The 25,988-nt window shown below is 37.4% G+C and overlaps 1 protein-coding gene across 9 annotated transcripts in view; it reads right to left on the bottom strand.

Moving 5' to 3' along the window:
- Positions 1-25,988, bottom strand: part of DMD (dystrophin) — a 2,096,968-nt gene that overhangs the window by 676,242 nt on the left and 1,394,738 nt on the right. For all 9 annotated transcript variants that reach the window (XM_070944209.1, XM_070944203.1, XM_070944204.1 and 6 more), the window contains one exon: positions 14,780-14,982. In XM_070944209.1, coding sequence (XP_070800310.1) covers positions 14,780-14,982 — 203 coding nt within the window. The remainder of the gene's footprint in view (positions 1-14,779; positions 14,983-25,988) is intronic.

A 25,988-nucleotide genomic window follows, 5' to 3' on the forward strand; every position in this document is an offset into this window, starting at 1 on the left:
AGTATGAGACAAGAAGAGGAGACATCTGGTGGAGTGGTGGATATATTGAAGGCAAGGAAAATCTGAAGAGAAGGCTGATGCAAGATTGCAACAGACAGACACAAACGGATAATAAGTGATAAGAAGGAAAATGGTTATAGATATTGATGTAAATGAAATGGTCAGAATGAATTGAATTAAGGTATAGAGATATAACTGAATAAGTGAATTGATTGAAGAATAATATTACTGTATTGTAAATAAATATACTTAGTTAAATAAGAGTGATAATAGAAATTTAGAAAATTGTACAGTTATAAATATTGCAATTAGAGTTATCAAGTGATACGAATATCATAAAATATAATATATAAGGGTGAGAGAGAAAACAGGAAAATATTGCTGTTAAAGTATAGTAGAGGTAATCCTCAGCTTGAACTTAAATCCTAATACTGGTATATTGATATATGTTAATTTGGAAGAATATTGTACAGATGATAAAGATGTCAAGCATAGCAACAATAACTAAAACAGGCAAAAAAGGAGCCACAAACATTACACCAACAGATTCTTCCAGAAGTCAAAGATCAATAGTGACTATGTTAGGAAAAGAAAAAACAGAACAGTCAATGAGTACACAAAGTATGCAAATAGCATTACAATTAATACAGGAAACAATGATGAAGACCCAGGAAGCCATAGCAGATAACCATGAGGAGATGAGAGTACACCACAAAGAAATTAAAGATGAAATTGGGGAAATGAAAAGTGAGATAAAAAATATGAATGATAAGATAGGGAATATACAACAAACAATGGTAGAAAATGAACAGAGAATCCAAAAAGTGGAAACAAAAATTGATCAGATTGATAACCAAATGGAAATGTGGGAACAGAAATTGATGCAAATAAATAGAGCATTGGCCGAATTGATCATATTTTTGGAAATGGAGAAAGCTTCTTATTTCCTTAGATTTCAAAATATTGTTGAAGAGAGAGAAGAAGATTTAGGAGAGAAAATGGCAGAAATCGTGGTGGAGATATTAGGAAAAGATAAACAGGAAATAAGATGAGATATTGATGAAACCTATCGAGTATAACAAACTACTCATGAAGACATAGGTTGGCGAGGGAGGTACACATTAAATTCACGAAACAGTCAATAAGAGACGAAGTATATAAAAGGACAAGAGAGTAAACGTCAATTTTTAACACAATTATTTAAATATAAAGTACTGTATCGATGGCTGATACCTGAGGGTTTACTTGTGACATGGCAAGAAAAAAAGTATAGGATCGATTCAAAGGAGAAGGCAAAAGAATTTTATGAACACCACTTTGTGCAGGGGGATGATCAAGGGAGTAGGGAAGAATTACAGACTAGAAGTCAGGAGGAAGAGAAATCGTAAGAATTAGAAATAGAGAAAGACTTACAAAAGAAACAAGAAAAAGAAATGGTAGAAAGAGAAGGAGCAAAAGGAAAGGAAGCAAGAGAGACTAGAAACACAAAAAGACAGATCAAGTAGAAGATGGGAGAAGTAATTAAGCTTTTCTCAGTAAATATTAATGGATTAAATATCCCAAAGAAAAGGACTAAATAATTTATTAATATTTAATAAATTAAGGAAATTGGAAGCTGAAGTGATAATGCCTCCAAGAGGTCCATATACAAAGAGAATATAGAAAATTATTAGAAAATAGAAAATTAGGAACATTATACACAACTTTAGCAGATAAAAAGAAAAGAGGTATTGCCATATATGTAAAGGAAAAAGTCAAATCAAATCTAAGATATGCAGACAACGAAGGTAGAATTTTGATGGTGGAATTGGAGATAGAACAGAAAAAATGCTAATTACAGTAATTTATGCACCAAATAAAAATCAACAAGAATTCTTTACAAATGTAGACAAGAAATTAGTAGACATGGACTATGAAAGGATTTGTATGATTGGAGACTTTAATTCGGTGGTGGAAGTTGAGAGAGACTATAAAAGTAGTAAAAAAAAATAAAAAGAAAAAAGTGTGTTACTAAGAGCCTTTTTTGATATAGCATTTGAGTTCAATCTGCGAGATTTATGGAGAAAGACACATAGAACACATAAACAATATACATTTTATTCATACCCACATCAATCGTGGTCCAGGATCGATATGGCCTGGACAACATCAGAAATTCAAAATGAAATAGAAGAAATTGAAATAGGAGTAAATGATTGGGCCGATCACAATCCAATTATATTAAAATGGAAAACCCAAAAACAAAATAAATAATGGACAATGAATCAGAATTTGTGTAAAGATAAAAAAATATAGACTGATGTTAGAGAGGGAGTTGAAAACATTTTTTCAAATAAATAAAAAAGAAGATACTTCGATACAAAACTTGTGGGATACCACAAAAGCCTATATAAGGGGATTGACCATTGCATGTAATTCTAAAAAAAATAAAGAAAAGGGAGTGCAACTAGAAAGCTTGCGGGAAGAATTTTAAAAAATTGAATATGAAGTACAAAAGGATCCACAAAATAAAAAGATAAAGAAAAAAATGGAACATTATGAAACATAAGATTAATTTGATAACACAAAAAGAAATAGCACAGAAAATGAGGATAGCAAAACCAAATTATTTTGAGAATGCGAATAAAACAGGCCGATGGCTAGCATATAAATTAAGAAAAGAAAAAAGAAAGAGAATAATACAACAGTTACAAGATGAAAAGTATAGGAGAGAAGAAAAAAAGGAAATAATACAAAGCTTCTCTACAAAGCTTTACAAGCAGGAAGACATAGCAGATGGGAAAGTTAAACAATATATAGAAGCCAAAATGAAAAAAATTTCTGAGGAACAAAGAGAAATGTTAAATAGACCAATAACAATAAATGAATTTGAAATAGCCCTGAAGAAACAAAAGAACAATAAAGTACCAGGCCCGGATGGGATTCCGATTGAGTTATATAAAAATACACAAGAGGTACTACAATGGATAATGTTGGAGAGTTATAATGAGGTAATAGAAATAGCAAAAATTCCGGCAACCTGGACAGAGGGAATCATTACCCTCATACCCAAAGAAGGCATGAATATACAACAAATTCAAAACTATAGGCCAATTTCTTTGCTGAACACAGATTATAAACATTTGCAACAATAATAGTGGAGAGAGTAAAAATTTGTTCATCATTACCCTCATACCCAAAGAAGGTACGGATATATAACAAATTCAAAACTATAGGCCAATTTCTTTGCTGAACACAGATTATAAAACATCTGCAACAATTAATAGTGGAGAGAGTAAAAATTTCTTTGAATAATTATATACATTCGGACCAAAATGGTTTTCTGACAGGTGGCAAATTAATATGAGGATAATAATGAATGTTCTTGAATATTATGAAAGTCATCCGGAAAAGCAAGCGGCACTGGTTTTCTTGATGCCCAAAAGGCCTTTGACAATTTGAATTGGAACTTCACTATAACACAATTAAATTATATGGAATTGGGGGAAAGATTAGAAAAAATGGTGGGGAAAATATATTTCAAACAAACAGCCAGGGTAGTTATAAATGAGGGGTTGACAGAAAAAAATGATATTACAAAAGGGGTTAGGCAAGGGTGTCCCCTTTCTCCTCTTCTATTTATTTTATTACTTAAAATTCTTCTAACGAAAATTAGGGAAGATCAGGAAATAAGGGGCTTAAAAATTAGGAAGGAAGAATACAAGACTCAAGCATTTGCCAATGACATGGTATTTATTTTGGAAGCTCCATTAGAAACGGGTTCTAAATTGATACAAAATATAGAAGAATTTGGTGAAGTAGCGGGACTCAAAATCAATAAGAATAAGTCAAAATTAATAACAAAAAATCTTACAAAGGGTCAGGAAAAGGAATTGGAGGACAAAATAAAAATGAAGATAACTAAGAAAATTAAATATCTGGGAATTTGGCTTACAGCGAAATGCTCCTCAATTAAGGAGGACAACTACGATAAATTGATACACCAAATAAAAAAAGACTTAGGAAATTGGGAAAAATTACAAATCTCATTTCTAGGGAGGGCCGCAACAATAAAAATGAATATATTGTCTGTTCCAAGTGATACCATTAAAACTAGGGAAAACATTTTTTCAAGAATTAAATAAATTAATTTCCAAATTTATATGGCAAGGGAAAAAACCCAGGATTAAATTAAAACTTTTTCAAGACACAAAGGATAGAGGGGGATTGGCGTTACCAGAATGGGAAATTTATCACCAAGCGGCGAGTTTAGTATGGTTAAAAGATTGGATGGAGCTGAAAAATAACAGAGTCCTAACAATAGAAGGCCATGACCTGCAAGCAGGGTGGCATGCATTCCTGTGGGATGAGAAATATAAATGACATAAATATTTTCAAACACATTTGATCAGGAATGCATTGCTACAGATTTGGAAAAAAACAAAACAAAAACACTATACTAGAATCCCAATGTGGTTATCACCAACAGAAGCATTGATATACCCAAATTTATTGGAGAAAAATAAGATAATTAGATATAAGGAATTGGTAAATGATCAAGGAGATTTGAAAATGAAACAAGAATTGGAACAAGAAATTGGTAGGGTGATGGATTGGTGGACATTTACACAAGTGCAATCTAAATTTGTAAGAGATAAGAAGATATATGAAATACGAAATGAGCCGCAAAAATTAGATAAAATTATTCATGGAACAGAGATAAAATTAATTAGTAATATATACCAATATCTACTGAGGTATAAAATGGAAGAAGAGGTAGTTAAAGATACCATGATTAGATCGGCCAAAAATGTTGGCTACAATATAGAATTGGAGAAATGGGAAAAATTATGGGAAATAAATATTAAATTGACTCTTTCAATGGCATTCAAGGAAAACCAATTAAAAATGTTCTACAGATGGCACTTCCCACCAGTACGACTTGCTAAAATGTCTCTGAACAATTCTCCAAATTGTTGGAAATGTAAAAAAGTCCCCGGAACATATTATCATCTCTGGTAGACATGTCCCAATGCGAAAAAAATATTGGATTAAAATTAGAAGTTGGATAGAAGAGATAATTGGCTATAATGTGGATTGGAAACCAGAAACATTTTTACTGGGGATATTGAACAGAATTTACAGTAAAGAAATCAGATATTTGATTCTGCATATAATTACAGTGGCAAGAATAGTCTATGCACAGTCCTGGAAAAGTGAAAAGATCACAACAGAGGAAGAAATAATTAAGAAAATCCTGGACTGTGCGGAGATGGATAAATTAACGAAAGAAATAAAAGAAAAGGAAGATTCTGAATATTATCAAGTATGGACTAAGTGGTATGATTGGCTCGAGATTAGGGAAATTAAATGTGAATAAACAATGGAGAGAAGAAGGTGACAAATGTGCAAAATATTGTAAATGAAGAAAATTAAAAATAAAGGGACGATAAAGATAATGATAATAAAGGATGGGAAAAATGGGGAATGTATATAGTAGAAAGTAAGAGGAATGAAACTAATATTTAAAAAGAAACACATATCATGTGTTTGTGTTTTGTATATTGTGTTGTGTTGTGTTGTTGTGCTAAAACCAATAAAAAAATGAAATTGATGAGCCTGCATGATATAATTAGTTAATCATACATCTGACTCTAATCCTACAAAATTCCTACAAAAAAGTGTAAGAATTGATGCTGTTTTCAAATGTTTTCACACCAAATATTTATTTGATTTAGATTTCTCTTATTTATTTTGTCAGATGTAAATGCCTTATTCTATAATGTGTAAATAATATATGAACGGGGTATCAGGGGTTAACTTATTCTTCACTTCTTAATGTATTCATGATTCATCACTCCCACATCTAGCTCCACCCATTGTATATATAAGGAGCTGTTTGCCCCCATTTACTCGCTTCTATCTGTGAATATTCAGTGAATATAGAATGCCTATTGTAAATAAAAGGAGATATATTTAAACCTTTAACTCTTACTAAATTTATTGAGTCTGATCCTGAAAATATTGCAACAAGCTGGTAGCAGAGGATGGTTAATTGACTCAATAAAAATTAAAAATGTCTAAGAAAGATAGGCCCAACACCAGGGCATACAGCAAAGAAATAGAAACAGAACAAGAGATAATCAACGAATCCACAAATGCGATTTCGAGAGAATCTGAAGAATACACCACTGAAGACGAAGAAATAATAAATGAAAATGATGATGAGGAGGAAATCGAAATAGAGAATAACGAACTCAGGTCAGAAATATTAAAACTATTGAAAAGCCAGAAGAATGATGAAAGCCTCATCACGAACCTCCAAGACATGCTGAAGAACAGCGGAGCAGCGAGAGAGAAGCACATCACTAATGAAAAATCAAAAGACACCAAAATAGTGAGTGATATGACTACAGAAAATATTGTTGTGAAGAAGAAAACCGGTGATCCCGCGCGAAATTTTGAATGGCAGCCATCTTGGTTTCAACAGACATCCAGGGTGAGCAAAGCAGAGCCAATCAGAAAGCTCAATTCAAAATTTCTGGCGCGAAAAACATCAGACAACGAAAATGAAAAAGAAGACTCTAACACCTCTGAAGAATCAGAATCGGAAAGTGAAGAGGATTCAACAAACAATCAAATAAAATCAGCAATGAAAACGCTTTTTGCTGCCTTTGGACCAAAACTAAAAATAACAAAAAAACTAACGAAGAAGCGAGCGGTCGAGCCAATGCCTCAAGACCTGCCCGCTCCCATTCTGACTACAAGAGCGACAACGCCCGAACCCAGAGAGCCCTGCCGATACCGCCCCACGCCACAGACCGAAGCAAGCACCAACGCCGTCAAAAGAAGAAGAAGAGCAGCCGCCATCGTCAAGACTCCCAAAATTGAGCCAGAGACCAATTCGTCTGAGGAGGAGAAGAACGAGCGAGCCGCAACAAGGAGAACCTCTCACGACGACTCCGTGGAAGAAATGAACAACGCGCATGCGCAAGACTACGCAGACGGTCCGGGAAGACATGAACTGGCGAGGAGACCATGCAGGCTCGTTGCAAGCATCCCCACGCCGTTTTGTAACTTTCTGCATTTGCGAGACCACGGACTACCTCAGGTTGTAAGTAATGGACCTAATAATGTCGGAAATTTACCCAGTGACTTCCCAAAGCTAAGGGTAGATGGCATTAATTTGCAAGAATGGTATCAGCAGCTCCAGGTTGTCTTTATGAAGGAAAACTTACTGTTTTTTATCACTAGTCCCCCAAAAAGACCTTGGACTCTAAAAATAGACTGTTTACACCATAGAGCATTTTTCTTATTAATATCTAGCGTGTCTCCCGCAATGTATCATAGCATTAAGCAAAATATGACTGTGTCAGAAATTATTCAATGCATGTTCAATTTGTTTTACAGTGACAGTGTAGCTACCACCACAAGGATGTCTAAAGAGTTCTTTTCATCTAGGATAAAACCAGGGGTTTCCATAAGTGAGCATTTAATATCTTTAAACAAAATAAGAGCTGAGCTGCATTTAAGGGGGGAGGTGATTTCAGATCAAACAATGAAAAGTGTTATTATCAACTCACTTGATCCATCATGGGACAATTATATGTCACATTTAGACACAATCAATCTAGGATACTTATCCATAGAAAGTCTTTCCAATAAATTAATAGCAGAAGACAATTCAAGAAGGAATCGTTCTAACAATCACATAGAACACAAAACATATAGGAAAGTAGCTTTCCAAGAAAAATATAATGAAACATTCAAATGTCATAACTGTGGATCCAGGGAACACAATAGAAGGGATTGCCCCAAAATTTCAAAAGAAAGACATAGGTCAGAATATAGAAACAAATACAATTATAGACAGTCTTCCATGGATAGACATAGATACAGAAGCCCACCAAATTACAAAGATAATAGAGGGGGCAGAGATAATTCAAAGGATAGAAAATCTGGTTCATTGAATAGATTAAATAAACAAGACAACACTAACACACAGCAGAATGAAAATAGTAATTGGCTTATTGATTCTGGAGCAACTAATCACACCACTAATAACAAAGATATATTGTCTTCATTTGTAGAAGATAAATTTATAATAAAGGTAGCTAACCAAGAAAAGGTTCAAGTATTAGGCAGAGGGAATGTAATACTGCCAGGTCTAGGAAAAATAGAGGGGGTATTGCTAATACCTGAAATTCCTCATAACATACTAAGTGCCATAAAACTAAGTAGAGATTCTGATATTAACATAGTTTTTTCTAAAGGAAAGGCAACTTTAGAGAAAAATAAAATAGATATAGGCACTGTAATAATTAAAGGAGGCCTACCTTATCTGATAACAAAGGAAAAATGGTTACACAACATTGATTCAAATATGGAAGATTGTATTGAAGTAGATGATGAAAACATTAGCAACAGTGACAATGATGAATGTAAAATATCTCATGATCACAAAGATGTACACAATGAAAAAAAACCAAAAATAGGTAAGCCAATTCATGATGAGTGTGCTCACATCTTACATAGGAAGTTAGGACATGCCAGTTTTCCTGTAGTACAAAAAATGACTGAACACGCAGAAGGTGTCAAAATAAAAAATTGTGAAAACTATTTGGAATGCTCAGTATGTAAATCTACAAAACTAAAGACTAGCCCCAGACCAAGAAAATCCACCAGATCAACCAACCAAATTTTTGATTTAGTACACATGGACTTAGTTGGTCCACTAACTCCATCAATCACTTATAGAAAACGTTACTTCTTAACCATAGTAGACGATTATAGTCGTTATGGATTTGTCTACACACTAAAACACAAAGACGAAACCTTCCAAAAATTTAAAGAATTTTATAAACGCATAGAAACACAACACAATATCAGAATAAAACAAATTATGACAGATAGGGGATGTGAATTCATGTCTAAAGAATTCTCCCAATGGTTAAAAGACAGAGGAATGCTACATTACACGTCTAGTCCATTTTCTGCGTTCCAGAACGGGATTATAGAGAGGAAGAACTCAACATTACAAACCATGATTAGATGCACATTGGAAGATGCTGGCTTAAGCAAACAATTCTGGTCAGAAGCATTACATTATTCCAATTACACACAGAATAGAACCTGGTCCAGCATTGTAAATAAAACACCATATGAAGTAATGTATAATAGAAAACCAAAATTGGCACACATGCACATATTTGGGGTCACTGCAGACGTACACATACCTAAGCAACTGAGAAGAAAGGGAGAAAACGTGTCCAGAAGACTCAGATTTATGGGATATGAGACAGGTACTAAAGGGTACAGATTCATTGATAGCAATAACAAATTTATAGTCTCCAGAACAGCTGTATTCCATGAACAGGCCAACTGGTCTAAAATCCATCTTAATGAGATATTTCCAAGTGACAACAAAGATACAAAATCTCAAGGGAAAGGGACCATAGAAAAGCAAAACATCAACAAATATAAAAACAAAACCAAAACATGGACAAATAGCCAACACAAAATAAAGACAGACACACTAACTAAAAAGGAAGCAAGATATTTGCATGATAACAATAGTAAACCTGAAAAAACAATTAGAAACACCAGAAATCAGATGCCAAATAAATATAAAGACTATATAATGCATATGGATGATGAGCCAAAGACACCTAATACATATGAGGAAGTGTTAAAACTCCCTCGTGAAGAAAAAGAAAAATGGGAATTAGCAATGAAAAAAGAAATGGAAAGCTTACAAGGACTAAATGTATTTACACCTGCAATCGCACCAAAGGATAAAACAATTATTGGTACCAGGTGGATATATAAAATTAAGAACTTAGAAGGAGGCAATACTCTATACAAAGCCAGACTAGTTGCACAAGGTTATGCACAGAAATATCCGGAGGATTACACTGATACGTATTCCCCCACAGTAAGAACCGAGAGTGTCAAAACAGCTCTAGTGGTAGCATCAGCACTTAATCTCGATGTATTCCAATATGACATACAGACAGCGTACTTACACGCAAAACTAGATAAGGAAATATATGTAAGAGCACCCCACAGTCAATACACAAACAGAAATGAGACTTGGTTGTTAAACAAGAGTTTATACGGGTTAAAACAATCTGGTAAACGATGGTATGATTGCTTAGTAAAAGTACTTAAAACCATGGACTTCAATGCCACCACTGCTGATAACTGTTTTTTCGTTAAAAAGGGTGATGATTACATGGAATTTGTATTGATCTATGTGGATGACATTTTATACATAGGAAAACATAAAGGGAGAAGAGAAACCTTTGTAACTAAGCTAAATGAACATTTCACATTGAAATCTTTAGGCAAAGTAAACAAATATCTTGGTGTTCAAATTAATAAAACAAAAAGAGGATTCAAACTTACTCAGAGAGATAAGATCATAGAGCTTTTAAATAAATGCAATCTAAGTAATGCCAAACCTTGTGATACTCCTATGCAAACTGACTTTCTAAGAAATACTGATGAATCATCCCCTGAATTCAAAGATAACACATTTTATAGATCAGTCATAGGTTCACTTCTTTATATATCTAATTGGACAAGACCAGATATCGCTTTACCCCTCAATTTATTATCCAGACATGTCAGCAGGCCAACAATGTACCACTGGGAAGCTGTTAAAAGAATATTAAGATATCTGAAAAGTACACTAGACTTTTGTTTAATGTTGGAACCTAACGATAATAAAGAACCAAAGCTTACATGTTATGCAGATGCAGACTGGGCTGGTGACACATCATGTAGAAAAAGTACATCTGGTTATATATTCCTCTTAAATGACTGTCCAGTTTACTGGTACACTGGTAAACAAGAATTAGTGGCCACTTCAACGACAGAAGCAGAATATGTTTGTTTATCTAAAGCTGCAAATAACCTTGTATGGTTTAATGATTTGATTTCAGATGTTTGGAAAAAACCTGCTTTACCTTTTATTATGCATGAAGATAATAAAGCAGCTATTGAAATATCCAGATCTGACGCCATTGGACAAAGGTCCAGGCACATAGATATAAAATTTAAACATGTGAGACAATTATTTCAGGATGGATTTATTAAAGCTGTGCATTGTGAAACTTCAGAACAATTAGCTGACATATTGACAAAGCCTTTACCTGCCAAGCAGCATAAATACTTAACTTCTAAATTGTATGTTTTGTACTGTCCTGAATCTGAGTGTAATTGGTGTTGTGTAACGAATCGGCATTTAGAGGGGAATTTGTCAGATGTAAATGCCTTATTCTATAATGTGTAAATAATATATGAACGGGGTATCAGGGGTTAACTTATTCTTCACTTCTTAATGTATTCATGATTCATCACTCCCACATCTAGCTCCACCCATTGTATATATAAGGAGCTGTTTGCCCCCATTTACTCGCTTCTATCTGTGAATATTCAGTGAATATAGAATGCCTATTGTAAATAAAAGGAGATATATTTAAACCTTTAACTCTTACTAAATTTATTGAGTCTGATCCTGAAAATATTGCAACATATTTATTTATTTATTTATTTATTTATTGGTTTGATTTATATGCCGCCCTTCTTCTTTTCATTTATGTTCCATTTTGTTAATTAATAAAAAATAATCTATTAATGCTTCTATTTCTGAAAGCATTCTTAATTTACAGCATTTTTCCACAACTGCCTAACACTTTTGCACAGTACTGTATATGATAATGGAGATATACAAAAATAAATAATTAAATAAAGGCTTATTACATTGGCAAGAGATGTGACTGTCAGGGTTCCAATTAACACTCCCAATGAAAGAAGACACCGAGGCTTGAAGTTCCTCAAAGTTCCATTTTATTGGAGATGTCATATTGGCACATCTAGGAAAACCCGAATCTGAAAGCTTCCAGGTTTTCCCCACCCAAAGGAAAGTCCAGGTCCCTGCCCAGCACTCACATGTCCATCACATGGTCCAATCAAAGCACCATCCCATCTGAAGATGCTTCCCAGTCACACCTCTTCAGGTGCAGGGTAAGATGTCCTTGACTCTCTGAGAAAGGAATGTTATTATGACTATAGATCTCCCCTGCCCCATACAATCCTCCCTCCCAGTTTCCCACAGTATTAAATGTGGCAGGCCTAAAGGCCCAAGGCAAAAGATGGCTTCCAGGCCTGACAATGTTTCATTTCTCTTTTCTCCCATATGCTCATAAAGACGACATATTTGTCTCTCATTGCTTTCTTGCATTATTTTCTTATCTTATTTGAACCATAAAGGCCATATAATTGTAACCAAATTCACACCATATTCTACTCTCTGAATGAGTGGGCAGTGATGAGAAAAAGGAAAATGGAATAAGATAATGTTTATAATAACATGAAAAGACAAAAATCAAGATAATTAAAAGAATCTTTAAAATAAAAAATCGGAACATTAAAGTTTTTCCCTTCATCATATTTTGGATTAAGAAAAAAAATTAAATGTTAGTGGAAGTGCTATTGTAATTCATAATATTTATAATTTTAAAATTACAATTTAAAAAATCTACTTTTATATATACAATAATTGGGGAAAAAATCAGCAAAACTACAAAGATGCAAAACAGAGTTTACAGCTCTCAGCAATTAATTTTAGATCTGATACTTCCTGTTTTACATGTTGCACCCAATGTAATTATCAAATGGGAACAGGAATTAATCAGCAAAATATATCCAACAGCATTTCTGACTATGTTTGTGACATATTTTAAAAAGAATTTCATAGTAGCTAACATCAGGGAAAGATTAACATATAAGCTTTACAAAACTAGATTATTTATAACTTTGTATAATTTATTTTTATAAAGATATAAATAAGGCCTTCTTTTATGTATAACATTTGCTTTCTCTTCCTGCCAGCATAATAATTAGGTCATGTGTCTTTTCACCTTACATGGGTTCTAGTTTTATTAATCAGTTCCTAGTGAGAAATTTGTTTTAAAAACAAAGATCATTTTCTCATATTTAAGTTAGATTTTAACAATATATTTATGCAAGGAAGGTATTATTTTAGGAACTTAAATATTCATTCTAAATAATGAATGCCATGTACTTCAGAAATAGCCATATTTAAATGTGGAAAATGTGCAAAAAGTAAGAAATTATATGAACACATAAATAATCATAGCAATATGCATGTTCATATTCTATCATCTTTAAAATGGACAGTATAAGAGAAAAAAGCCATTCCATTTGGTAAAAAAAAAAAAAGTATATTAAGTTAGTTCCACAGATGAAAGAAACAAACCTTCATGCAATAGATTCAACAGATCAGCAATGCACTTAGAATTCATATGCTCTCATATGTTTTAAACAAGGGGTAACTTTTTAGATTAACATTAAAAAAAACCCAATCTAATCATAGGTAGGAACCTAACTAGAAACCATATAAGAAGAGTACATATCAATAGCCATCATTTACAAAAACTTAAAATTTAAGCATAAGAGCTCTAACTCTAAGCCGTCACTTAAAGCACACAAACACACACACTGTTATCTTTAACAGGAAGGGGAGTGAAGTGATATTAACTGAAACACAATAATATTGGGGGAAAATTAACTATTGAAATCCTTATGGCAAATGTAAGATATTACTAAAATAGTCACAATTTTCATAGCAATTAAGATAACGCAGTTGGCAGAAATGGCCAAATTGACCACTGATTAAAAAAACCCCACCTAACTTTGTTTCTTCTTGGAAACCTCTTTTGGATTATTTGCTTGAAACTGGAAAAAATGAAATTTTAACCTTTGGATTTAATGACCAGAACTGTATCTGATTATAGAAGTACAGTATGCTATGGTATACTCCAGTTCAGAGGCTTATTCTGTCATATTCTTGCATCTGTATGAAACAAAGTGGGAACTTACTCTTTTCTATAACCTTTTCCTCTTTTCCTTTTGCACAGGAATTTTGTTTTTCCCCCACTTTCCATTTTCCCCCCTCTTTGCATTTTAACTTTTTTAAAAAAATTCAATAAAGTTGCTTTTTTCATTGCTCTTATTTAAATATGTAATCTTCTTTTGTTCTACAGTTACATAGAGAAAACATTTTCAAATATTTTGCATTGAATGTGTTACACTAGAAAAAATAACAGTGTTGCATAGCATAACAAAACAAAAAGAAAAAAGCCAAAACAAAGCACCATATAATAAAAAAGTGCTAAAACTTTAGGAAGTTGTGATCATTAAAACTGTAGCTTTTATACTGAACAGCATTAGATTTGGAAAAAGTAATTATTTTTAAATAAATTATTAAATAAATTATTTTATTAATTTTACAGTAGAGATATAAATTCTATATTTTTTCTGCTTTACAAAGATAACTAGTCTTATTTGCTAATAGAACACTTCTTAATGGAATGCTCTTTTTAAAAAGGGGGATTGAAAGTATTTTTAATAATAGAACTGTAACTTTTCAAAAAAGATATTCCAACATACAAAGGCAAAGAATAATTTGTATGCATTATTTACTGTTCAATTTATATATAGTTTCTGAAGATAATTTGGCATGAAATCCAAATATAAAGGAAAATTGTTCCACTAGAAATAATATGTAGATTGTGATATTTTTTTTTTAATTTATACTCTGCAAATATTTAAACAGTAGTGTGAAAAAAACAAAACAAATCAGACTTCTATTTAAAACAGGTTTGCTAAAAAATTAATTCAAAAGATTTTAATTTTTTTACATTTATAGACATGTTATTGTAGCTATTTGTGCTAATACATAGAAAAATCAGTGTCTAAATATTTTACATACCTTTTGTTTGATGATCATGTCATTGATTTCATCACGATCACTGACGGTAACTATATGGGATTGTATCACTCGATCCAACAGAGAAAGCCAGTCATTGAGATCTGCCCATGCCTTATTGAAATCAACCAGGGCTGGTACCTCTAGAAGCAAAGATGATGGCATTTCTTGTTTGGAGATGGTAGTTTCCTTGGATACTAGAGTTTCTGTAACCACAGTAACAGTTTGGTTAAGAAGTTACTGACAAGAGGAAAGTGTGTTAATACATTTTTTTGTAATGGAAATCATTTTTCCATTATTATTTATTTCAACTGCCCTCATGGAGCACATGGCACATGGAGCCCTCTCCGTGGGCATGCGAGCCGTCACCCAGCTCAGCTCCACCGTGCATGCACGTGCACCTCCCACTAGCCAGCTGATTTTTTGGACTCTGGCTTGGGGGCGAGGTGCATGCGGGAGATGCACAAGCATGCACAGGGATTCTCATGCGCATGTGAGGAGGCGTGAGGGGGTCTCATGCACACGTGCAGGGGTGGGGGGAGTGTGGGGAAGCAGTGTGCCTATCCATTGCCTCTTTTTGGTCCCAGGAGGCTTCAGACAGGCCTGCTAGGCCCAAAATTGGCAGTGGGGGGGTGTCACATGTGCAGGAGTGCAGGGGTGTGTGCACACTTGCGTGGGGGCAGGGGGAGCACGGGGGGTCACACATGCATGTGCAGGGGGAGCGTGGGGTGGTCATGTGTACATGCATGGGTGCGTGGCATGGGGGGCATTGCATTATGGGTGTGGGCACACATGTGCGTGACCCCCTTGTGGTCTCCTTGGCATGTGACAGCAAAAGGTTAGCCATTATTGAACTAGGCAATAAAGTTAAGGAGCTAGGAGCATAAGTAGTGTTCTCATCATTACTCCCAACAAAAGGTCAACACCCATTGAGGGGAAAAAAAATCCTAGAAATAAACCACTGGCTAAAGGGCTGGTGTTGCCAAGAAAACTTTGGTTTCCTGCAGCATGGACTACATTACCTAAAAGAAGGACTCTTGGCAAGGGATGGGCTGCACCTCAGAAAAACAGGGGAAAATGTATTTGGTAAAAGACTGGCCCAACTCATCAGGAGGGTTTTAAACTAAAATTGAGGGGGGAGTGTGACCAATCTTTAGAATCTCTAGAACACAAAACCAATCATAAATCCCAAGAAAACAAATCAAACAATGAGGTAGGGAGTGATGGGAAAAAAGAAAAACCCGAACAACAATTAGGAGATGCAGGAACCATATCCATGGGCATATATAAAAGTGTTTTTTTTATTTAAAAAGTTTTAACAATCATTACAACAATTTCCCCCCTCCCACCCCCCCCATCCCCCTCTCCCTCCAACCCCCCTCCCCCCCCAACACCCACCCCCCGGACTTCCCAGAGCAAAAACAGGGTATAGCATAACAAACATAAGCTAAAATAAGCTAACTTTCTGTGGTCTCCAAACTCCCCCTTGCTCTTTAACTCCCCTTTCAACTAACTAAACATATTCAAAAAGAAAATATAAATTTCATTCATAAGCTATTTGAAACTTTTTAGTCCAATATTTGTTTTGAATATAGTCAATCCATCTTCTCCATTCCAATATATATCTTTCATTTGAATGGTCCTTCAAATATGCTGAAATTTTAGCCATCTCTGCTAAATTCACTACTTTTAGTGTCCATTCTTCAATAGTAGTCTTCCTTCTTCCAGTACTGTGCCACCAAGAGTCGTATAAGACGCCTAGAGAGCAGTTGGAGATCTAATCGCTCCGAATCTGACCGAACACTGGTAAGGTCTCATATTAAGACTTTCCTAGTGGCGATAAAAGCGGCAAAATGTAACTATTTTTCCGCGCTTATCACATCGGCAGATAATCGCCCGGCCGCCCTGTTTAGGGTAACCCGCTCCCTCCTCCATCTGGGAGCGTGGGAGGATCCCTTGCAGGGTCGTACTGAGGATTTTGTCCAGTATCTGCACGATAAAATCACTCAGATTCGGGAAGGCTTGGTCTCTGACTGGGTAGGTACAGATGGGATGATGGGTGCCGGTCTTGAGACTGCCATTTGGGAGGAGTTCGATCCTGTTGCTCCTGAGGACGTGGACAGGATACTGAGGCGGCTGAATGCGACCACATGTTTATTGGACCCATGTCCCTCCTGGTTGGTAGCCTGGTTGGCCTCCCAGGAGGTTACGCGAGGCTGGCTCCAGGGGATTATCAACACTTCCTTGAGTGAGGGTGTCTTGCCATCCGCCTTGAAAGAGGCGGTGGTGAGGCCGCTCCTCAAGAAGCCTGCTCTGGATCTGGCTGTATTGGCTAACTACCATCCGGTCTCCAACCTTCCCTTCTTGGCGAAGGTTGTGGAGAGTGTGGTGGCGCGACAGCTTCCTGGGTACCTGGATGAAGCTGTCTATCTGGATCCGCTCCAGTCTGGCTTCAGGCCTGGGCACAGCACAGAAACGGCATTGGTCGCATTGGTGGATGATCTCTGGAGGGCTCGGGATAGGGGTTGTTCCTCTATCCTGGTTGTTAGATCTCTCAGCGGCTTTTGATACCATCGACCATTGTATCCTGCTGCGCCGGTTGGAAGGGTTGGGAGTGGGGGGCACCATTCTGCGGTGGTTCTATCTCTCTGACCGGTCGCAGTCAGTGTTGGCAGGAGGGCAGAGGTTGACCCCGAGGCGCCTTGTTTGTGGGGTGCCTCAGGGGTCGGTCCTCTCGCCCCTTCTGTTCAACATTTATGTAAAGCCGCTGGGTGAGATCATCCGTGGCTTTGGGGTGGAGTTCCATCAGTACGCTGATGATACGCAGCTGTACATCTCCACCCCAGGCCATCCAAACGATGCCCTTGAAGTGATGTCCCGGTGCCTGGAGGCTGTGCGGATCTGGATGGGGAGTAAGAGGCTTCGACTCAACCCTTCCAAGACCAAGTGGCTATGGCTTCCGGCGTCCCGATATAGCCAGCTGGTGCCATCGCTAGATATTGGGGGTGAGTTATTGGCCCCCACGGACAGGGCTCGCAACTTCGGCGTCCTCCTGGATGCACGGCTGTCTTTAGAAGAGCATATGACGGCCATGGCCAGGGAGGCTTTTTATCAGGTCCGCCTGATTCGCCAGTTGCGTCCCTTTCTGGATCGGGACTTCTTACGCACAGTCACTCAGGCACTCGTCACTTCCCGCCTGGACTACTGCAATGCTCTCTACATGGGGCTCCCCTTGAGGAGAACCCAGAGTCTCCAACTGGTGCAGAATATGGCTGCACGGGGGATTATGGGAGCGAGGGGATGCTCCCATGTGACACCTCTCCTGCGTGAGCTGCATTGGCTTCCAGTGGTCTTCCGGGTGCGCTTCAAGGTGTTGGTTACCACCTTTAAAGCACTCCATGGCATAGGACCTGGGTATTTGTGGGACCGCCTTCTGCCGCCAATAGCCTCCCACCGACCAGTATGCTTCCACAGAGAGGGACTCCTCAGGGTGCCGTCAGCCAGGCAATGTTGGCTGGCGACCCCCAGGGGGAGGGCCTTCTCTGTGGCAGCTCCTGCCCTCTGGAACGATTTGCCTCTGGAGATACGAAGGATATCGGATCTCCGGGTCTTTCGCCGTGCCCTGAAAACTTTTCTTTTCCATCAAGCAGGGCTGGCGTGAACTCCCCTCTTCTTTAGTCTTTTTTAGTTTTTTAGCTTCATTTCATTTCATTTCATTTTATTAAATTTGTATACCACCCTACTCCCAAAGGACTCAGGGCGGTGAACAGGCACAAAATAAAACACATAAATACAAAAGTTAAAACATGATTAAAACCCAATTAAATAATTTTTGCCCGAGACAATTTAAAACTCCCAGTAATTTAAAATGAATTAAAATTTCAGTTTAAAAATTTAAAAGAAGGGGAGAAAATTAGGCCAGGCCGGCCTGCTGGAATAGGAGTATCTTCAAAGCACGGCGGAAAGTGCGCAGATCCGGGATCCTCCGTATCTCCGGGGGGAGCTCGTTCCAGATAGTAGGTGCCCCCACAGAGAAGGCCCTCCCCCTAGAGGCCGCCAGTCGACATTGTTTGGCTGACGGCACCTGGAGGAGCCCCTCTCTATGAGAGCGTACCGGCCGGTGGGAGGCTGTTTGTAGTAGTAGGCGGTCCTGTAAGTAGCCAGGTCCTAAGCCAGCTTTTAAATTGTCAATGGGTTTTAATTTGAATTGTTTTAAATTTGGGCCAAAGTTATGTAATTCTTTTAATAATTTTAAATTTTGTATTGGTATGTGTTTTAGTTCTGGCTGTCCACCGCCCTGAGTCCACTAGGAGAAGGGCGGTATACAAATCGAATAAAATAAATAAATAAATAAATAAATAAATAAATAAATAAATAAATAAATATGATAATACGTGGCATCATCACATTCACATCTCCAACACTTAGGTTGCCCACTTGGATACATACAGGCTAGCTTTTTAGGATCCAGATGCCATCTATAAAACATTTTATAAAAATTCTCTCTTAAATTTTGGCCTTGCGTGAACTTCACATTTCTAACCCATATTTTTTCCCATGTTTCCATCATTATTGGTTCTTCAATATTTTGTGCCCACTTTATCATACAGTCCTTAACTAACTCCGTTTCTGAATCTATTTCTACCAACGCATTATACAACCTTTTTAAATGCATTTGACTTTGATCTCTAATCTGTTTTACCAAGTTCTCCTCATTTTGCAGAAAACCAATTTTCTGATCTTCTCTCCATCTAGCTAGCAACTGTACATATTGAAACCATGTTTGAATTGTCCTTTCTTCTCTTAGTTGATTCAAAGATTTTAATTGTAGTATACCTCTTTCCTTGTTAAGAAGCTCTTTATATGTAATCACATCCTGCCTTTGCTCTACACTTATATTCTCTATTGCGTGTCTGGGTATTGCCCACAATGGTAACTTCTTATTTAGTTTATACTTGTACTTTTTCCAGACATGCAATAGAGCATTCCTTAATATATGACTTTTAAAAGTCTTGTCCACTTTCTTATCATATAATAAATAAGCATGCCACCCGTAAACCAAATCATATCCCTCAATATTCAATATTCTTTCTCCTGTTAAATTCAGCAATCACTCATTGCTGATAGAACAGCTGCCTCATAATATAGTCTTAAGTTAGGCATTTTGAGACCTCCTCTTTCACGTATATCCTGCATTATTTTTTGTTTTATTCTCGGTCTCTTCCCTGCCCAAACAAAATTATTAATACCCTTCTGCCATTTCTTCAAATTCTCATCTTTTTTAAGTATTGGTATCATTTGAAAAAGAAACACAAATTTAGGCAAAACATTCATTTTTACTGCTGCTATTCTTCCTAGCAAGGATAATTGTAATTTTTTCCAGTTTGCCATCTCTCTTTCTATTTTTTGCCACAATGGATCATAATTATACTTAAATAATTTCGCATTTGATGTCATAATATAGACCCCTAAATACTTAACCTTTTTTACAATTTCAAATCCTGTTAGTCTTTCTAGTTCTTCTTTTTGCTTTATAGTCATGTTTTTAGTTATTATCTTCGTTTTCCCTGCATTTATTTTAAATCCAGATACTTGTCCATATTGATTAATTATATCCATTAGACCTACAATCGACTGTAATGGTTGGGTTAAAGTAACAACCAAGTCGTCTGCGAATGCGCGTAATCTATAGTCAAACTGCCTAATCTTAATTGCACTTATTTTGTCCGACCCACGTATCTTACTTAACAAAAATTCCAAAGTCAAAATAAACAATAATGGAGACAAAGGGCATCCTTGTCTTGTTCCTTTTTCTATATTAAAAGTATCTGTTAAACTACCATTAAGTATTATTTGCGCTGTTTGTTTCTGATATATTGCCTTAATAGATTTTGTGAAATGTTCCCCAAACGGCATCTTTTCTATTATTTTCAATAAAAATTGCCAATTCAATTGATCAAATGCTTTCTCTGCATCAAGAAATATCAGCACCGCAGGGATTTGGTTGTTCTTCCCCAAATACTCCAATAGTTTAACAACTTGCCTTACATTACTCTTCATTTGTCTACCATTTATAAAACCAGTTTGATCATTATGAATCATTTGTTGCATGACTGTCATTAACCTATTTGCTAATATTTTAGCAAAAATCTTGTAATCTGTATTTAAGAGTGATATGGGCCTATAATTTTTTGCTGGGTGTGGTCTTGCTCCTCCTTTGGAATCAAAGAAATATAAGCTGTCCTCCAAGATGGGGGTACATCTCCTCCAGATTTTATATTAGTAAATAATTCTTTAAGTGGTCCCACCATTTCTAATTGCAAATGTTTATAATAAGCAGCTGTCAAGCCATCCGTCCCAGGAGCTTTACCCATTTTCAACTGCTTAATTGCAAACATAATCTCCTCAGTGGTTATTGGTTGATTTAAACCCTCCCTTTGCTCTTTTGTAATTGTAGGAATATTCTCTTTCTGTAAATATCTATCTATATCTGTACCTTGAATTTTATCACTAGCATACAACCTCGTATAAAATTCTAAAAATGCTTTTTTAATCATATTTTGCTGATACCTACTGGGTAGGTCCAGCAAGGGTGACGGAGGCAGGTCTTGAGAATGTTATCTGGGATGAGTTTGATCCTGTGACCCCAGATGACGTGGACAGGATTCTGGGTAGATTGAACGCGACCACGTTTGTTGGACCCGTGTCCCTGCTGGTTAGTGCTGGCTTCCCGGGAGGGAAGGAGGCAGTGGTGAGGCCTCTCCTCAAGAAGCCCTCCCTGGACCCGGCAGTATTGGCTAATTATCGTCCAGTCTCTAACCTTCGCTTTGTGGCGAAAGTTGTTGAGAGTGTGGTTGCGCGACAGCTTCCCCAGTACCTGGATGAAATGTCGTATCTGGATCCATTCCAGTCGGGTTTCAGGCCTGGGTACAGCATGGAAACGGCATTGGTCACATTGGCTGATGATCTCTGGAGGGCTCGGGACAGGGATTGCTCCTCTGTCCTGGTCCTTTTAGATCTCTCAGCGGCTTTTGATACCATCGACCATGGTATCATGCTGCACCAGTTGGAAGAGTTGGGGGTGGGAGGCACCGTACTATGGTGGTTCTCCTCCTTTCTCTCCGACCGGTCGCAGTCTGTGTTGACAGGGGGGCAGAGGTTGACCCCGAGGCCCCTCATATGTGGGATGCTGCAGGGATCGGTCCTCTCGCCCCTTTTGTTCAACTTTTATGTAAAGCCGCTGGGCGAGATCATCCGTGGTTTCGGGATGAAGTGCCATCAGTACACTGATGACACCCAGCTGTACATCTCCAGCCCGGGCCACCCCAATGATGCCCTTGAAGTGCTGTCCCAGTGCCTGGAGGCCGTATGGATCTGGATGTGGAGAAACAGGCACAGGCTCAACCCATCCAAGACCGAGTGGCTGTGGTTTCCGACATCCCGATATAGTCAGCTGGTGCCATCGCTGACTATTGGGGGCGAATCATTGGCCCCCACGGAAGGGGCTCGCAACTTGGGCATCCTCCTGGATTCATGGCTGTCTTTAGAAGAGCATTTGACGGCCGTGACCCGGAGGATTTTTCATCAGGTTCGCCTGATCCGCCAGTTGCGTCACTTTCTAGACTGGGACACTCTACACACAGTCACTCATGCCCTCGTCACCGCTCATCTGGATTATTGTAATGCTCTCTACATGGGGCTCCCCTTGAGGTGCACTCGGAGGCTCCAACTGGCGCAAAGTGCGGCTGCGCGGGTGGTTATGGGAGCGACGTGGAGTTCCCATGTAACACCTCTCCTGTGCGAGCTGCACTGGCTCCTGGTGGTCTTCCGAGTGCGCTTCAAGGTTTTGGTTATCACCTTTAAAGCGCTCCATGGCTAAGGACCTGGTTATCTACGGGACTGCCTGCTACCACCAATAGCCTCCCACTGGCCAGTACGCTCCCATAGAGAGGGGCTCCTCCAGGTGCCGTCCGCCAAACAATGTCGACTGGCGGCCCCTAGGGGGAGAGCCTTCTCTGTGGGGGCACCTACGATCTGGAACGAGCTCCCCCCGGAGATACAGAGGATCCCGGATCTGCGCACCTTCCGTCGCGCGCTTAAGACTTTTTTATTTCATCAAGCTGGCCTGGCCTAAATCTTCTCCCCTTTTTAAATGCAAATTTTAATCTGTTTTTAAATTATGGGGTATTTTAAATTTGTTCAGCCAAATTATTTAATTCGTTTTTATTCTATTTTAAATTTTTGTATTTATGTGTTTTATCTTCTGGCTGTTCACCGCCCTGAGTCCTTCGGGACTAGGGCGGTATAGAAATTTAAATAAATAAATAAAAATAAAATAAAATAAACCTCTTTACCTTTATATTCTATTTTCTCTATAGTCCGTGACTTTTGTTTTTTCCTTAACAAATATGCTAACCACCTCCCTGGTTTATTAGCATTACAAAAAATATTATGTTTAGCATATTGCGACCTGATCTGCCATTAACATATTAAATTGCCCTCGCAATAAATTAATTGCCTCTTTTATTTTCTTATCTGCTGGATTCAATATCAAAGCTTGTTCTTTTTTTCTGATTTCCTCTTCTAAATCCTTTCTTTTTTCCCCCTGTTTGCATCTATATTTATTATTCAAATATATCAAAATGCCTCTTATATATGCTTTACTTGCGTCCCAAATCATTTCCATAGATGTACCCTTATGCATATTTATAATAAAAAATTCTTTCATAAATTTTTACATTCTTTTACATTTTCCTCATATCTAAACAGATTTTCATTTAACCTCCAAGACCTCTTAGATCCCCTTCCATACTCTAATTCCATCCAAACTGGACTATGATCCATTAAAACTCTTGGACAAATCTTCATCTTCTTCACTCTGGAAAAGAAATCATTTGTAATTAATATAAAATCAATCCTTGAGAAAGATTGATGTCTATCAGAAAAAAAGGTAAAGTCTTTTTCTTCGGGGTTTCTCTCTCACCAGATATCTCTCAATTCCATATCCTCCATCATTTCAAAAAACGATTTTGGCTATCTGGCACGCGTTGAAATGTTCTGCAAGAGCCCCTTCTTATCTTTTTTAGTATCCAAAACTCCATTCCAATCACCCAATAAAATACATGATTTATAGTCCCATTGTAGTAACTTGGAATGTAAAAGCTTATAAAGTTTTTCCTGTTGTTGGTTCGGTGCGTAAACTCCAATTAAAAGCATTTTCTCCTTTTATTAAAAGTTCAATTGCTATAAATCTTCCTTGATCATCTGCTTCAATTAATTTGGCAATTAAGACTTTTTTTAGGTATATAACTATACCATTCTTCTCAGGAGCAGATGCAACAAAATGTATACCTAACCTTGCATTTATTAAGTATTTTTGATCTTTACTTCTAATATGAGTCTCTTGTAAACAAATTACATCATTTTTAAACTGTTTCAAATAATGAAATATTTTTCTCCTCTTTTGTGGTGAATTTGGCCATTAACATTCCAGGTCAAAAATCTAGTTGCCATTCTTGGCACCCTGAAGCATTTGGAGCATCTGCTGGAAATCTCCATGCATTTTACTTTTTGGCCTTGCTCCTCCCACTGCTTCTGTTTTAGTAGTATCTTGAATCATTTGAAGTTGCTGCACTCTTAATTCTTCTTGACGCTTGGCTGCTGCTCGAGTCTGTCTTTGATCCTTAGGTTATTCTATCTCCAAAACTTGAACTGTAGTCGAAAATTGTATTAATTCTTCTTGAATAATCAAATCACCCTTTTGGGCCCGTGCCAACAATTCTTCTTTCTCCCCCTTTCTTGCCCCCTCTATTTCCGTCTTCCTTCTAGCTTCCTGGGGCTGTGGGCATCCAGCTTTTAATACATTGGTATAGAAATCTCTTGCCTTCCACACTGAATTGAGATGGTATCTTTCTCCTGAATAATTCACCACTAGATCAGCTGGAACTTCCCATCTATACTGTATCTGATGTTATCTCAGTTCTTCCACCAGAAAGGCATAATCCTTTCTGGCTCTCAATATTTTGGGGGGAATTTCTTTCAGTGTTAAAACCTCCTGCCCCTGCACTTGAAGTTTATTTTTAAAAGTGACTTGTAGGATTTCATTGCGTAATCTCCTTGTTGTAAAATAAATGTCTCTTGGTAAATGTTTCTGTCTGGCCATCCATGAATTAACATGATAAATTTTGTCGATTTGCCATTCAAAATTTGCTTTTTGATCTCCCATTATCTGTGCAAATGCTTTTGAAAAGATCTCTCTCAAATTCTCTTGCTTATTTTCCTTGAGGCCTCTGATTCTCAGAGCAAATTCCATGTCTCTATATTGTATCATTATCACATCAGCCTCTGCTCTTTCTATCTTGTCCTGGGCCTCCCCCATTTTATATATAAAAGTGTTAAATGCTTATATATAAATGCTCAAAACTTGGGGAACAAACAGGGTGGACTAGAAGCAATAGTACACAAGGGTACGTATGACATAGTTGCCATTACATAAACCTAGTGGGATGAAACCTATGACTGGAATGTACTGATGGATGGATACAAATTGTTCAAAAGAAACAAGTCAACAAAAAGAGGAGGTGGAGTTATACTATATGTGAGTGACCACTACATATCTACAGAAATGCACATGATCATAGATAAAACCCCTTCAGAATGTATAATAACGGAACTGCCTGTTGGGAACTCAGACCCTACTTTGCTTTTGTCTTGCAATCACTCCCTTTCAATAAAAGGTTCATTTTGAAATGCTTTTTTTGAAATGAAGGAGGGGCACCGTGCAGCCAAGTGTCATTCAAAAACTCCCACCCGAAAGCCAGAATACCTGTCTGGAGGAAAGCCCGCGAAAACAACCCCCAAGGAAAAGACATCTCACTGAGAAGTGGAGAGGCTGCAGAGTTTCACCCCCTCGCAAAATTGAGGGAAGTAACTCCACCATCACCTGGAGAGGAATCAGGCCCACCCAAGAATGACCCTGAAGACGACCTGCTGGTAAGCAAACCAATTGAGCCACTCACCCTACCCCTAAGACTATTCATCCCCAGTTGGGAAGAAAGAGTGAAAATTTCAACCCTCTTGGACTCAGGGTGCACCCAGTGTTTGATTACCCCAACTCTGGTGGGAAAATTGGGCATACCCTTGTGGAAGCTAAAAACCTCCATCACATTCTGCCAGTTAGATGGGTCAGTTGCAGGAGGGGGGAACCGGTCAT

Source organism: Pituophis catenifer, unplaced genomic scaffold (genome assembly GCF_029215685.1).
Source record: "Pituophis catenifer annectens isolate HBS135680 unplaced genomic scaffold, rPitCat1.0.hap2 SCAF_4, whole genome shotgun sequence".
NCBI classification, from domain to species: Eukaryota; Metazoa; Chordata; class Lepidosauria; order Squamata; family Colubridae; genus Pituophis; species Pituophis catenifer.